Here is a 16,867-nt window from a genome sequence, read left to right on the forward strand (position 1 = left end):
ACAGGCCACAATCAACAGCCTGATCAACTCTATGCGAAGGAGATGTGTTGCGCTGCATGAGGCAAATGGTAGTCACATCAGATCCACGCTTCTACCTTTTTTTATGGTATCTGTGACCAACAGATGCATATCTGTATTCCCAGTCATGTGAAATCCATAGATTAAGGCAATAATGAAGTTATTTCAATTCACTGATTTCCTTATATGAACTGTAACTCAGTAAAAGCTTGGAAATTGTTGGATGTTGTGTTCAGATTTTTGTTCAGTATAAAAAGGCAAGCAGGCAGACAATAGCTTTGGAGCGGCTGAGGCATAATCAAAGAGAGGTGGACAGCAAATGGTGCTGAATTTAATTGATTTAAACAGTTGTCTTCATTTTTATTTGACTTCACTCACAACAAGAGGGCTATATTGGAGCCTATTTCTTCCTATTAAAGAAAATAAAAGGTAGGCCTACCTCTTTGACAGACCCAATTATGCTATCCATAGATTTGTCGGTATAACCAAATCGACCAAAACTGTCTTTATGCACTCCTTAAATACCTCTATGCCTGGGAAGGGCTTGGTGTGTTTGGTTAAAACCAGGGCTCAAATTGAGTGAAGGTATGCCATACCTTTTGTTAAAGTAAATGGCAAAAATGATACCTATTTTTAGCTTTATATTTTGAAATAAATAAAAAGTATCCCGATAAGCATTGTTATAACGCTTAACTTCGTGATGCATTATTCTAGAAACCAGCTTTAAAATTCCCACAAAATCCGTGACTCATGAAAAATGTACTTTGCTATCCCTGTTAATTGAGCTTTTTACTTTCTAAAAAGTGAAAATGTTGAATCACAGGCAGTTTATAGGGAAACACGTATGTTGTTAGGTTAAACAATGGACGAGTAGCCAGCAGTTGAAGCTTAAATTGTTCTGCCTCGGTGGAACAATGCATATTTCTCCCTGTCAATTCTTGCCTGAATTTTTTCATTATCCACCTTTCTTTTGAGACTTTTTCATAGTATATTTTCTCTTGATTGCAAGCAATCAATGCACAAAGAAATGTAAAACTATTTTAAAAGACATTGGTGATTTTATCAGTGTAATCAGTTCGAAAATATTAGGATGTGTTATTGACACGATTATATAGCCTACTAAGCAGATGTGCAAAAAAAGTGTTTAATTTGCCAATGAATTGGGCAACTATTATATGCTGTTCTGTCAACTATTAGCTGACAATTTTTTTTACCCTATTCTAGTTTAGTAGGGATAGGCGGAGGTGGACATTTTTTGTCTCCCGGCAGAAAGTGGCAGAAAGTCCAGGGCACATATTTTTTTTGGGGTGCAAGTGCGTGGGGGGTCACATACCGAGAAGAAATGAAATCTACTTCACCACTGTTTACAACTGTGTTTGAAGCCACACTTTACACTCTCCAGGAACAGGGTCGGAGAGCCGTGGTACATGATGAGATTATTATGGATAAGAGCAGAAATGTTTTGTATTTGTCAAGCATCGATCATCATGTCACCAGAATAAAACCCTCGGCATTTATTGGAAAGGAGCATCAAGCTCATACCGTGCACTTTCACCACCCTGTAAAGTTCATCCAAATGTGTTTACTCTGTAGCCTAACAAACTGCATGGTCTCCCTTGTCGTAGTGGGAGGACCACACAACATGTCATCGCGTGACTCCCAAATTTACTTCGATATGATTGTTATTATAGGCTATCAATAATTGCGCATAAAGGCGTTTCTACCGCCAATTCTAGCATGATTAATTTGACAACGCAAAAAGATCCCACCATGTCGAAACCACAAATTATCTGTTCGCATTCATACAATTGTACCAAACCGCCATACAAAAATTCCGCACTTGGTTTTATTTTCGTAGACAGATTTTGGGCGGAGTAAAATCTCTCGCTTCGCCTCTTCCTTCCTTTCTGGTTTGGATCAACACTTCCGGAACACTTTCATATCAGTGGAGGCGAACTGAACAGGGCTCTGGGAGGCGTAGCTTGACATAACCTTAGCCAAATTGACATCGCGACCTTGTTTCTGGCGTAATTGTCACTACACAAACGGAAAATAAATTACTAAATGCACCCAGGATCACATTGAAAGTAAGTTTATATTTCCACAAACCTTGCAAGCTAACATTGACTAATAGCTAAAGCTAGTCCATTAACGTTAGCTAACTGCTGCATTTCTGAACGACGCCGGCTAGGCTAGGTTTAACAGCTAGCTAGCTAGCTAGTTAACTAACAACTTAATGGCCTGAACTAAAGACAGTGTCTGGACAATTAACTACCTTTAGCCAGCTAGCTAACGAACTACCTAGACAACATTTTGACCACACAGGGAATGCATCTTGGTTGTCTGTTTTGTTTGTGTGGTGCCGACAGTGCATGGAATTGGGAGTGGTTGGTGTTTGTTGCCAGTCAAGTGCGAGTTTCCGTCATTAGTTAATTAACTAGTAAGCTATATCGTTTATGGGCTAATAAGTTAGCTAAGATTAGTGATTCGTTTTATGTTCTAATAAGTAAAACGGAGAGTCGCTAGTTTATCATAAGTAACGTTAGCTAATGTAAGCTAGCTACAGTAAGTTAGCTAGTTAGGTCCAGTATCTGTCTCGTTACTCAAAACCTTGTCAGAACCAAACTAGCCAGGTGTCTGAGTTGAGCATTTTAGCTAAACAATATTCGTCTTTCCAGTTAACTAATCCAACCCTTCCTGAAGTAGTATGCAACCTACGTTAGGTAACTGGCTATGCTATCTAGATTATATTGACGTTATGGTCCTTGATCCTGTCCAGAAGTTAGGGGTCCAAGTAGTTGAGGCTCGTCATAAAATGTACAATAACTTTTCAATGTCTTGTCCAGGTGGCCTAGCCACATCCTCCTTCAAGATGGGACGCTTATAATAGAGGCTATCTCGTGAAATAACTTTAAGTAAGAATTTGGTTTTGAAAAATTATTATAGTTTAATCTACTCTGCTGGTTCGTAGAGGTGTTGGTCCTGTTTGGGTTGGAATTTAAGACAATGTTAACAGGAAAGTATCAGGCTATAACAAGTTGACGATCTATGGAACCCAGGACTCCTTGCAAAACAGTGGCTGAATTGTTACTGAGTGGGCTATCCTGGCTAAATAAATAATATGAAATGAGCCTAAAAGTCAGTCCCATTGCCTGCAGTACCTGCGGTGTGTTACAGGGACCACCTGCCAGCAGTCTTAACCAATTCAACATGTAGAATTGTGGACGGCTGTCATCAATAGTTTAACACCCTTCAGCGTGCCAATCCAAAAACTAAACTAAAGCTTGGGCAGTATGTTCCAATGAGTCTAAAATATGAAGACAATCTAGTCAGCCCTACCCGATCAGATCAAACCTCCAGCAGCATAGTTAGCTAGCTTGCACTGGAGATTGATCCAATGGTCCATTCAAAGCATGGAACTTTTATTTATTTTTAACAATCTTTACTTGCTGATTCTTGACTTGGAAGGCACAGGTGTGGATTAACATTTTTTTGCGGAATATTCTCTGAGTATCAGAAACAGACATTTTATAAGACACCAGTTGCCTTCCACATCGAGAATGTAGAAAGTATCGGCAAGTAGGCTAAAGGTTGGTTGAAAATAAATGTACCATGCTTTCAATGTACCATCGGATCTACCTTAAGTACATGGCACGCTAGTTAACTATCCTGCCGGAGGTTCGATTCTGATCGGCTAGTCAGAGACCATCGGTGGCAGTCCTGCATCTTTCTGTAGCTTTGAAGAGAGAATTTAACATTGGCTGTTTTTTTCCCTATTAGTCTAGGCCTGTGGCCAGGTTGTTATATCCAGACAAAATTACTACTGCTTTATTTAAATTTACTCTTGGACTTCCCAACCTTTCTGCCTGTGTTTCTAGGGTGTTAAACTTGGCGAGCAGGTGTTCATTTTTTTGTTTTTCTTCACTGCATGTTCTTGACTCCATGGTAACACAGGACTGTCCATGTTACATCACTGTGTAGCAGGGGTTTATCATAGCTGAATTTTTTGGGAAACACTCTTTGTAAGCCATAATGCTCTTTAGGCCTAACCTATATTCCAGAGCATACAGTAAGGTTTAAAATGACACCAAACCTTGCACTATACCATCAGATACTGTCTGAAAGGAGCCCTGTGAAGGCTCATATTGAACAGAACATTTCCATCTGTTAGAAAGGTATGAACAACCTGTTTTGTATTTTTTTTAATTAATTTGTCATAGTTTGAGCTGTCCATTGTGTAACATGTTTGGCAACATAAGAACTTCACTCCATGGCGGTGTGACATTGTTTCATTTGATTAAATACCGCGAATGGAAAGAATACACAGGTCTTTATAAAAATAAAGTTGGTAGCTATTCAAGCAGAATGAGAATACATTTGAAACACACACACATCAAACAACTACCAGTGTTCTAAGCAGTGTAGTGGCTACTGTGTCATTCCACACATTATAGTGTACCACATTATGATTCATAATACCCATAAAACCTAGCGGTCAAACAGGGAAATGGTTCTAATCGTTTTTCCACCATTCATGTTTCCCATAGGGGATTTTGGAAACAATTAAAATAAGGGCTGTGTTTTGTGTAGGCTTACCCTGTCGTAACGTTTTGATAACTGTGTAAATCTCTCTAGGACAAGGTGACTTTTATCAATATATTTGCCTATATTTACCTGCAAAAAATGAAATGCTAATTAGCTGCTAATGTGGCTATCATAAAGAACTACAAATACCATGATGATCTGGTGACTTTTTATTTTAGTAATTTATTAATTACTACATTTAGCTAAGTCTCTTTTAAATGGACAATTGACAATACCTGTTTGCAAAGGTGTCGGCTAGAGTTGACGTGCAGGGATTTGTAGTCTTGCATGTCCAAGAGGGATAAACATGGTTATCAAAATGTCACGCCAGGGTAAGCCTACATGAAACACCTCCCTTTAAGTGTTTGTAAAATCCCATATGTGAAAAATAAATGTTGGGAAAATGACTGGAACCATTTCCCTGTTTGACCTCTAGGTTTTATGCGTATTATAACACCTACACTGTGGGGSTCTATAGTAGGCTTAGCCATGAAGTGGGTGAGGTGCACAGAGCTGGACTTCGATTAACAGGAGCTATGCAGAACCGCTTCAAAAATGAGAGGTGAAGGGAGGAGGGAGCCTTCCACTAGTTCTGAAGTGGGAATATGTGAGGGTGGTGTGACTGAGTCACTGCAGGCGTGAGACACACACAAACATTCTCTATTGAAACACCAGCCTTTATTGTCACAATGGCATGTAAAAGACCTGCTCCTGTACTTTTTTGATTTGTCCTGCCTTAAGAAAAAAAAAACTATTTTCATTGGGCAGTAACTGGATTGAAGTGTAAAAACCCCTCCATCCACAGCCTTGTCACTCCAAAGAACTGGTAAGGCATCAGTGAACRTGAAATTGCAATGAAATCCTACAATGTCTTGAATTAGTGCACATGGAACATGAAAACAATCCTTAAAGAAATAGGCCTGTCAAACATATCGTAGGTCTGAATGATTTTTTRCCCCCTGATAATTTTCTCCAGTATTGGACTGTGTTCATGGCACTGCCTTTTTGCTAAAGTTCTCCACATTACCGGCATTTCTTGTAGTGTAAATGGCCTGAATGGTCTGAAGTGTAGTAAACTGGAAGGAGAGGAGATATAATAGTGTTTTGTTCATCTCGTGTTTGTAACGGTTTATATCTGCCTCRCCTCACTTGACTGGTGAACCCCATCTCAAAGTTTTACAGGTTTCAATTATTCATGAAGCCCCTCTGCCGAGTGCCTTTGTGTCTGATATTACGTGCATTCTCTGTGACCCCAGGTCTGATTGGATGCTGCACGTCAAGGGTTATTTGCACTGATTTGATCGATGTGCCGGACTAACTCGTTTCCATCAATACTCTTCATGGACAATGGAGGGAAAATGCTTTGCTGGGCAGTCACTGTCAGATGCAGTCCGAGCACGCAGATCGGTTTAGCTTGAGAAAAGGGTCTCCAAACCAGCCTTGTAACAAACTATGGCCCTAGTGAAACAGTCAAAGTTTTGAGGGTCTTGCATCTAGGGTGCAGGAAGCACAGAACTATCTTTGTCTTTTGATAGCCATCTCACAGTGACTGCTCTTTTTCCCTCTCACTTCTCCTCTGCGAATAGAAACTCTTTGATCCAAGCGCAGGAAATCTCTCATAGGAAGCTGGCCTAATTTGTGAGATCCCATGTCACTCAGCTGAATAACAAAACCATATTGTGGAGTACATTGACATATCCCTAGCACCAAGGCCCTCTCCTGCCATTGTCAGAGGGCGATGGAGCAGACAATTGTAGGAAATGAAGGGGGATCTGAAGACATTGATTTTCTTTAATGAATTATTAACCAAATGCTTAGTGTTTTCTGCAGGTTGGTGAGACCTGTCCTATGTTTCTTTTCGGTCTAGTAGTGGCAAATATATCATATACCATCATGATTACTGAGGCTAGGTCAATTCCCCAAAATGTGTGATGTAGTCTAATTTGTTAATGTATGGGAAATAATTGATTCACCTAGTATGTAGGCCTATCCACTATAATGGTTGTAGTTAATAGCCTAAACTCTCACTGTGTAGGTAGTACAGTATATAGGTAGCCTACATATGCCTATTAGTTACAAATATGGTATATTTTCTAAAAGGTCACATTTGAATAATGTTTGACTATATTCATGGGAGTAATATCCCTCACATTAGTGTCAAAGTCCCATAAGTTTGCCTCCACAGACAAAAAAAAAACAGGGTCTGTGTCACTTTGACAAGGTCACTAGTGCATATGTTTAGAACACAGTTCATGGTTTGTAGTTGTAGCTTGTTGTCAAGGTGCACGATCTACAGTTGAATGCTAAGGCTAATGTTTACAGCATTAAAGAAATCCTATTCATTATGAGCCAAAGTGCAGTTTTAAACTGCGCTTATCTCTGGAGAAACAAGACTTACATGGAAAATGATTCGGAACAGGAAACACAAAATGATTCGAAACAAATGTGAGATTTTCAGCTTAAACATTTTAAACTCTTCAAATCAAATTTTATTTGTCACATAAACATATTGAGCAGATGTTATTGCGGGTGTAGCGACACGCTTGTATTCCTAGCTCCAACAGTGCAGTAGGTTCTAAAAACAATACACATTAATTAAGAAATATATAAATATTGGATTGAGCAAAGTCGGATTTGCATTGACTAAAGTACAGTAGAATAGAATACAGTATATACATATGAGATGAGTAAAGCAGTATGTAAACATTATTAAAGTGACTAGTGTTCCCTTATTAAAGTGGCCAGTGATTCTAAGTCTGTATATAGGGCAGCAGCCTCTAAGGTGCAGGGTTGCGTAACCGGGTGGAAGCCGGCTAGTGATGGCTATTTAACAGTCTGATGGCCTTGAGATAGAAGCTGTTTTTCAGTCTCTCGGTCCCAGCTTTGATGCACCTGTACTGGCCTCGCCTTCTGGATGATAGCGGGGTAAACAGGCCATGGCTTGAGGGTGGTTGTGCTTGATGTTTTTTTGTCCTTCCTGTGACATTGGGTGCTGTAGGTGTCCTGGAGGGCAGGTAGTTTTCCCCCGGTGATGTGTTGGGCAGACCGCACCACCCTCTGGAGAGCCCTGCGGTTGCGGGCGGTGCAGTTGTCATACCAGGCGGTGATACAGCCTGACAGGATGCTCTCAATTGTGCTTCTGTAAAAGTTAAGGTTTTACTTCTTTTTCACCACACTGTCTGTGTGGGTGGACTATTTCAGATCGTCAATGATGTGTACGCCTAGGAACTTGAAGCTTTCCACCCTCTTCACTGCGGTCCCGTCGATGTGGATAGGGGCGTGCTCCCTCTGCTGTTTCCTTAAGTCCACGATCAGCTCCTTTTGTTTTGTTGAGTGAGAGGTTATTTTCCTGACACCACACTCTTGAGAGCTCTCACCTCCTCCCGGTAGGCTGTCATTGTTAGTAGTCAGGCCTACTACTGTTGCGTCGTCTGCAAACTTGATCAATGAGTTTAAGGCATGCGTGGCCACGCAGTCATGGGTGAATAGGGAGTACAGGAGGGGGCTGAGCACGCACCCTTGTGGGGCCCCTGTGTTGTGGATCAGCGAAGTGGAGGTGTTGTTTCCTACCTTCACCACCTGGGGAAGACCCATCAGGAAGTCCAGGACCCAGTTGCATACAGCGGGGTTCAGACCCAGGGCCTCAAGCTTAATGATGAGCTTGGAGGGTACTAGGGTGTTGAATGCTGAGCTCTAGTCAATGAACAGCATTCTTGCATAGGTATTCCTATGGGGCGGCAAGCAAATTGAAGTGGGTCTAGGGTGTAAGGTAGAGCTGATATGATCCTTGACTAGCCTCTCAAAGCACTTCATGATGACCGAAGTGAGTGTTACGGGGCAATAGTCATTATTAGCAATGGTGGACATCTTGAAGCAAGTGGGGACAGCAGACTGGGATAGGGAGTGATTGAATATGTCCGTAAACACTCCAGCCAGCTAGTCTGTGCACGCTCTGAGGACGCAGCTAGGGATGTCGTCTGGGCCGGCAGCCTTGCGAGGGTTGACACGCTTTAACCTGTTTGGGATAGGGGGAAGCATTTTCACGTTTGAATGAAAAGCGTGCCTAGCGTAAACTGCCTGCTACTCTGTCCCAGTTGCTAATATATACATATTATTAGTAGATTTGGATAGAAAACACTCTGACGTTTCTAAAACTGTTTGAATGATGTCTGAGTATAACAGAACTCATATGGCAGGCGAAAACCTGAAAAAACCTCCCTATCGAATATACAGTGTCTATGGGGTTATATTGCACTTRCTGAGGCTTCCACTAGATGTAAACAGTCTTTAGAACCTTGTTTGATGCTTCTACTGTGAAGTGGGGGTGAATGAGAGGGGATTGAGTAAGGTCTCTCCCAGAGTGCCATGAGCTGACCATGCGCGTTCACGTGAGAGTTAGCTGGAGTTCCATTGCATTTCTGAAGAAAAAGGAATTCTCTGGTTGGAACATTATTGAAGATTTATGATTAAAAACATCCTATTCTATATGTGTAGAGAAGTATTTATACATTTGCTTAGGTACAACCTTTATCTTTCCAAGCAATATTTATATGCTAAAACAGGATAAAAATTGTAAGAAAATAAGAAAACATGTCAAATCAGTTTCTACGAACTGTAATATTACTTTTTTTGTCTGAACTAAGCGATCGCGCATTGAGCATTTGGATTACTGGGCTAAACGCGCGAACAAGGAGGTATTTGGACAAATTATGGACGTTATCGAACAAAACAAACATTTATTGTGGAACTGCGATTTCCCGGGAGTGCATTCTGATGATCATCAAAGGTAAGTGAATATTTATAATGCTATTTCTGACTTCTTTTGACTACACAACATGGCGGGTACCAGTATGGCTTGTTTTGGTCTCTGAGCGCCTTACTCAGATTATTGCATGGTTTGCTTTTTCCGTAAAGCTTTTTTGAAATCTGACAAAGCGGTTGCATTAAGGAGAAGTATATCTTTAAATCTGTGCATAATACTTGTATCTTTTAGCAATGTTTATTATGAGTATTTCTGTAAATTGATGTGGCTCTGTGCAAACTCACGGGATGTTTTGGAGGCAAAGCCAAATGTAAACTGAGGTTTTTGGATATAAATATGAACTTGATCGAACAAAAGATACATGTATCGTGTAACATGTCTTCCCGGGAGTGTCATCTGATGAAGAATATCAAAGGTTAGTGATTTAATTTGATCTCTATTTCTGCTTTTTGTGACTTCTCTCTTTGGTTGGAATATGGCTGTATGCTTTCTGTGACTAGTTGCTGACCTAACATAATGATATGTTCAGCTTTCGCCGAAAAGCCTTATTAAAATCGGACACTATGGTTGGATTAACGAGAAGTTTATCTTTAAAATGGTGTCTAATACTTGTATGTTTGAGAAATTTGAATTATGAGATTTCTGTTGATTGAATTTGGCGCCCTGCAATTTCATTGGCTGTTGGCGAGCGGAACCCCGTTCCCAGACAGGTTCATGTCTTACTCACGTCGGCCACGGAGAAGGAGAGCCCACAGCGGTGGCACTGTGTTATCCTCAATGCGGGTGAAATTAGTGTTTAGCTTGTCCGGAAGCAAGACGTCGGTGTCCCCTTTGTAGTCCGGGATTGTCTGTAGACCCTGCCACATACGTCTTGTGTCTGAGCTGTTGAATTGCGACTGACGTTTTGCCTGTGATTGCCTTACAGAGGGAATAACTTCACTGTTTGTATTCGGCCATATTCCCAGTCACCTTGCCATGGTTAAATGCGGTGGTTCGCGCTTTCAGTTTTTTGCGAATGCTGCCATCTATCCGCTGTTTCTCGTTTGGTTTGAATAGGTTTTAAGTCACCGTGGGTACAACATCTCCTATACACTTCCTGATGAACTCCGTCACTATATCCGTGTATTCGTCAATGTTATTCTGAGGCTACCCGGAACATATCACAGTCCGCGTGATCAAAACAATCTTGACGCATGGATTCTGATTGGTCAGACTTGCGTTGAATAGACCTTAGCACAGGTACTTCCTGTTTGAATTTCAGCCTATAGGAAGGGAGTAGCAAAATAGAATCGTGATCAGATTTGTAGAAGGGACGGCAGGGGAGGGCCTTGTAGGCATTTCGAAAAGTTGAGTAGCAGTGGTCCAATATTTATCCAGGGCGAGTACTACAGTCAATGTGTTGGTTGAACTTCGGTAGCGTTTTCCTCAAAATTGCTTTGTTAAATCTGTTGTAATTGGCAACGACCACTGTTAATCGTGTTGCTGTTGCACAGTACCGCACCTCCCTTTCACTTCTGGCCAGTGTGTTACTGACATGCCAATTTCACTGCTGCCAAATCAGTTTAGGTTTAATCATTTTAATTTAAGGGAGCTATTCATAAGGCCTGCTCTGCTTTGTTTGTGGTTCCCTGTGTTGCCATAAACCAACAGAGTCCCAAGCCACAGCCCTTGCATTGAATAGGGAGGTTAAGGGGACTGGCTACTAATGCTGCCACATCTCTCTCATTCCTCTTCATGGCCATGGCAAATTATCGCCAATCTGCACTGCCTCTGTACTTATGAGGTGGAATAAGATCAATTAAGCAAATACTGGCTTGGAGGAGGTTCCCCTAATAGCCACTACCAGCAATCTCCTGGGGGGGGGTTTATAAAGTAGCCTCTGCATGTAATCTGAGATTTATGAGACTGATTTTGAATTTGGTAATATTTTGTCTTGCGAGTTTATATCATTCTTATCGAGATGGCTGTCAAACATGTTGTGAAGACAATTGATACTGTGGGAGTCATGAAATATTTATGAAGCCACCTCTTGAAATTTGCTAAATAAAGTATTACATTTTTGTGTGTGCAGAAAACAACAGGATAATAATATTGCAAACATGTAGCCCTAGGATGGGGCTAAGTGTTAGGCTACTTTACATAGGCCTATGTGAAAAACTTGTGAATAGTTCAGGATGGCACACATCTGAACTGTCCAGCAAGCTTGTCAAACTGTGGATTACCATGGGGCTCTGGGAAAAAGTATTCTGAAAGTATAAATTAAGGACTCCCCGATAGATATACTCTGGTAAACAATATAGTTGAAGTGGTCAGAATGTTTTTTTGTGGATTTATTTTATCCTGCTGTGGGGTTGTCATGGGTTATCAATACCTAGTCACTGCATGGTTCATCTCAGCAGGACAATTAAATTAGACTATTTCTGACATTTCCTTTCTCCTCCTTTCCAGGATACCTGTGAAAGCTCTTGCTTCCCACCCAAATGTCACAGTGACAGGGGCGGGCGGAGGCAGAGCCCGTTGCCCCGGCCCCTTTGCCCAACTGCAGAGCAGCACCTGTCAGGGAGCACACCCTCCCATTCCAGTCCTCTGGGTGGCACCTTGAGCCATGGAGCACCCACGGGAGAAAGAGGGTGAGAGACCTGCACGCAGCAGCAAGGCAGGTCAGGGGCGCAGCGGGCACTCGCGCCCCTCGGGATCAGGCTCCTCTGGAGTGCTCATGGTGGGGCCCAACTTCCGTGTGGGCAAGAAGATCGGCTGTGGTAACTTTGGAGAGCTGAAGTTGGGTAAGAACAGCCTAACCCTTTAAATAATACATTTGGGGTGTTTGGAAATGACGATACATTATATACTGGATGTATGAACATTTGTTTAAAGCTGAAAATATTGGGCCTTGACTATGTTCTACTCCTCTTGGAAATGTAAAACCTTGTTCACTGATATATTCCTAGTTCCCTCTTTTCACCCTCACTATCAAATTGTACATGGGTCTTAACTGTGTACACTTTGTTAAACACACTGTTAATCTTATCATATCTCGACTTGATTCAAGTTGGATGCAATGACCGCATCATAATGAGTTCAGGCCCCAGCTAATCTGCCGTGGCTGTAGACACCTGAGTTGATACCCAGATTTCATTGGCAGCAAATATGTATTTCATTTTCATTGTGGATAATAACTTGGAGAGCTGAATGTCTATCTAAGATATCTGGGTTGTCTAATGACTATCTTCTCCAGGTAGGACAGTGAGGAGCATTAAGCCATATGAAATGACTGAGGTATAGCCAGAAAGCTCAGGCTTTACTGTTTGTACTGAAATGGCTCTGTCCTGAAACTGTTTGAGAGACTAAGATTTTCCTTCCCTCTGCTCTGCTGCCGCCCACATGGAAAATAGTCCGGGAGGGGGTGGGCGAGAGAATGGCTTTTCTCTGGTATGCTCCATGCATGCACTGCTGAAGTTCTGAGGCCTATTGTTTGCCTATGGCATTGTCACTCAGCATGAGTGTGGCTGGGTTCCATAGGCTCATCGACTCACTTTTGAGGGATTTAATAAAGGCCTTAACTCTACTGACATTAAAAAAGCCTACAGGGTGCAAGACATCTTAACATTTTATGTAAATACTTAATGACTTAGGAGGGAGTTGTTATTCAGTCCCGTGTTGTCTTTTGACTAGATTGAATCAAATTTTACTTCATTATAGAACTGGGCGACATGGACAAAAATTCACATTTCCTTAATTTATGTTATTATGATAAATAGAATGATAAGTTTAACATTAATGTGCACCAGTTGTCTTTTTTTTATGAACCTTTAAACTACTAATACTAGTTTGATGGTTGTAGCCATCAATTGTCCCATTAACAATCACCCATATTAGCAAACTCATTTCAAACTTTGCATTTCACTAGTGTAGGCTACTTATCATAATGAACAATATTAGCTAATTTCCTGCAATAAGTGTATGGTCTGTGTCGATACATTTTTGGTTTATCGTCCTAACTCTACTTTGTTAATCAAGGGACCTCACAACAAATTGTTCAATGTTGAAATTCCAACAATCTCAATGTTCAAGCAGAGGATTGTATTTGTTATGAATAGAACATGTCACAGGATGTCTTCATTGAGCCAGTGCTAACCATAAAATAAGCCTCCAAGATGTGTACACTAAACCTTTGACATTTTTAGTCAGGAATCTCAAAATATTAGTGGTCCATTTCAAAATGCAAAATTTCACTTTATGTAGTATTCTAAGTAAAGTACTTGAATCCTACAATTATCAATGTTCTCCCACTGTCCTACGTATTGCCCCACACTTATACAAATATAATTTCACTGCTCTGTGCAGGATCATTGCATCCAAACACAAGCCTTGTTGTTCTCACTTTCCTACCTAGTGTCACACTGTTGGCGTCAGCACTTTCATTCTCAGCTTGCCCAGCAAACGTGCTGAATTTCACATGCCTGCAAGGGGATTTATGCCGCACTTCTCTCAGATGACACCTTTTGTATTGCAATATCACTTACAGCAGGGGTCGGCAAAAGGCAGCCCAGTGGATTTTTTTTGTGGCCCCAAGTAAAATAGAGTTAAATTCCTGGTGACTTGTCTTTTGATCCCCCCCAAAAAATAATCCCTCCTATTAATTTATCTAAAAATMAGTTTCATTCAGGAAATCTGTTCACCAAGTATTCCCATGAATAAAAGAGACATACAGTGCCTTAAAGTATGCACCCCTTGACTTTTTCTACATTAGTTGTGTTACAGCCTGAATTTAAAATGTATTAAATTTAGATTTTTTTGTCACTGGCCTACACACAATACCCCATAATGTTAGTGTAATTGTTTTTATTATTAATTAACAAAGAAAAGCTGAAATGTCTTGTCAATAAGTTTTCAACCTCTTTATTATGGCAAGCCTAAATAAGTTCAAGATTAAACATTTGCATAACAATTCACATAAGTTGCATGGACTATGTATGCTATAATAGTGTTGAACGTGGTTTTTGAATGACTCATCTCTGTACCCCACACATACAGATAATTGTACGGTCCCTCAGTCGAGCAGTACATTTCAACCATAAAGACCAGGGAAGCAGACATTGAATATCCCTTTGAGCATGGTGAAGTTATTAATTACACTTTGGATGGTGCGTCAATACACCCAGTCACTACAAAGATACAGGTGTCCTTCCCAACTCAGTTGCAAGAGAGGAGGGAAACTGCTCGGGATTTTCTCATGAAGCCTGTGGTGACTTTTAAACAGAGATTAATGGCTGTGATGMGAGAGCTGAGGATGGTTAACAACATTGTAGTTACTCCACAATACTAACCTAATTGACAGATTTGAAAGGAAGCCTGTACAGAATAACAATATTCTAAAACATGCATCCTGTTTGCAGTAAGGTATTGAAGTAAAACTGCAAAAAATGTGGCAAAGAAATTAACTTTAAGTTCTGAATGCAAAGTATTATGTTTGGGGCAAATACAACACATTACTGAATACCACACTCCATATTTTCAAGCATAGTGGTGGCTGCATCATGTTATGGGTATGCTTGTGATCATTAAGGACTGGGGAGTTTTTCAGGATAAAAATACATGGAAAGGAGCTAAGCACAGGCAAAATCCTAAAGGAAAACCTGGTTGTCTGCTTTTCCTGATTGACCGAGTTAGTTTTGACTTAAAGCTACTTGAAAATCTGTGGCAAGATCTGAAAATAGTTGTCTAGCAATGATCAACAACCAATTTGACATAGCTTGAATCATTTTGAAAATAATAATAGGGAAATGTCACAGTCCAGGTGTCCAAAGCTCTTAGACTAACCCAGAAAGACTTACAGCTGTAATTGCGGCAAAAGGTGATTCTACAATTATTGACTCGGTGTGAATACTTATATAAATTAGATTTCTGCATTTCAATTTCAGTAAATGTGCAAACTTTTCTAAATACATGTTTTCACTTTCATTGTGGTGTATTGTGATGTAAAAAAATATTTAATCAATTTTGGATTCAGGCTGTAACAACAATGTGGAATAAGTCAGGGGGTATGAGTACTTAAGGCACTGTATGTGATCGTGTCTCAATGTAATCAAGGTATACAATTATGATTTTGATATACAATCTATTTTTGGGCTTAGTTGTGGTCCAATTTGCAGTGTGCAAATTGTTATAATTATTTTCCTACCTCCCGACCATCCTCTCCGTCTTGTTGCCTTCCCCTGACTTAGGAGAGAATGTATGCCTCGCTCACTCTATTACCATCAGAGACGGATCATTCGAGGAAAAAATGACTTTGGTTTTGTTCATTCATTTGAAGTTGATAGTTTTATGCAGGACATGCACCCAGTGTTAGGCTACACGTGATAGGGTTCACAAACTGCAATACATGGTATTGCACAATAGGCATATGCAGATGCCTAATGGTGCATTAGTGGCCCCTGGTTATTGTCCTCATCTCAACTGTCCAATTCGAATGTTGTACGCCTCTGACTTTCCAGATGTTTTGTTCAGTCATCATTGTTATTTGTGAAGCATGTGTCTTCAAGACCTATGGGAGTTTAAATGGTTCCTTAAGACTCCTAAAATATTCCTTGGCTGCACTGGATGTGCCATCTCATCTGTTTGAAATAAGTTGTTTACCCAACCTTCTAATAACCTTTTTTTTGTTATCCAGGTAAAAATCTCTACACCAATGAGTATGTTGCAATAAAATTGGTAAGTATGGAGCCTTTATTAGGGTTGGGCGGTATCCTGATTTTCATATTGTCTTTCTCACATGACAGGATTTACGGTATTACTGGCTTAGTACACAAGTGGGCTCCAAAAACGCAAGATAAAGCCTATTGGGCATCTCTTACCTGAATGCTAACAAAATAAGCACAAGTAATAGCCAATTTCCACAGGCTGCTAGCTAAATATGCTAACGAGCGCAAACTAAAATAAGTGTATTGCAAAGACAGGCAATCCAGCTCATAAAGTTATACATGTGTAGGTAGTGGCTACTGAATGTCTTTTTTTTTGTTGAATTTTGACATTTGCAAGGCGATTTGAACGAGAGACATTGTGCAAATGAACAAGGTTTTGATGCATGCTTGTCTGAAGGAAGAACAGTACTGCCTCTGGAGCAGCATGTCTACATGCTGTGTCTGAAGTCGCCAGAGTAATGGGCCTGCCTCCTCTGCTCGGAGAAGAGGGGAAGGAGCAGACGGGCCAACTGAAGAAAAAAACACAAGGAAATCAAGATAACAGTGGCAGCTGTACAAATAACTTATCCAAAGGGCTTTGACTTTTCAAACATGGCAGAAAGCTAACACAATATGATGCCCCGTCACCTTATTAATTCAGTCACTTACTAAGATAACACGACCCCTGAGTTGAACTTGCTAACGCAGAGTTCTGCTTTTTTTCGCGCAGGAAAAATATATAAAACGCATAACAAATACCTTGCTGCATTTTGTAAGCATAGATCTAAAATACTACTTGTTGTAATTTCTGCTCGGCATCCAA

General features: G+C 40.6%; 1 protein-coding gene across 6 annotated transcripts in view; it reads left to right on the top strand.

Annotated features, from left to right (window-relative positions):
- The first annotated feature begins 1,920 nt into the window (after positions 1-1,920).
- Positions 1,921-16,867, top strand: part of LOC111962458 (casein kinase I) — a 69,520-nt gene continuing 54,573 nt past the window's right edge. For 5 of the 6 annotated variants that reach the window (XM_023985555.2, XM_023985557.2, XM_023985559.2 and 2 more), the window contains exons 1-3: positions 1,921-2,105; positions 11,813-12,147; positions 16,035-16,075. In XM_023985555.2, coding sequence (XP_023841323.1) covers positions 11,970-12,147; positions 16,035-16,075 — 219 coding nt within the window. In that variant the 5' untranslated portion in view covers positions 1,921-2,105; positions 11,813-11,969. The remainder of the gene's footprint in view (positions 2,106-11,812; positions 12,148-16,034; positions 16,076-16,867) is intronic. The other variant, XM_023985558.2, reaches the window with a different exon arrangement.

Source organism: Salvelinus sp. IW2-2015, linkage group LG4q.1:29, assembly GCF_002910315.2.
Source record: "Salvelinus sp. IW2-2015 linkage group LG4q.1:29, ASM291031v2, whole genome shotgun sequence".
NCBI classification, from domain to species: Eukaryota; Metazoa; Chordata; class Actinopteri; order Salmoniformes; family Salmonidae; genus Salvelinus; species Salvelinus sp. IW2-2015.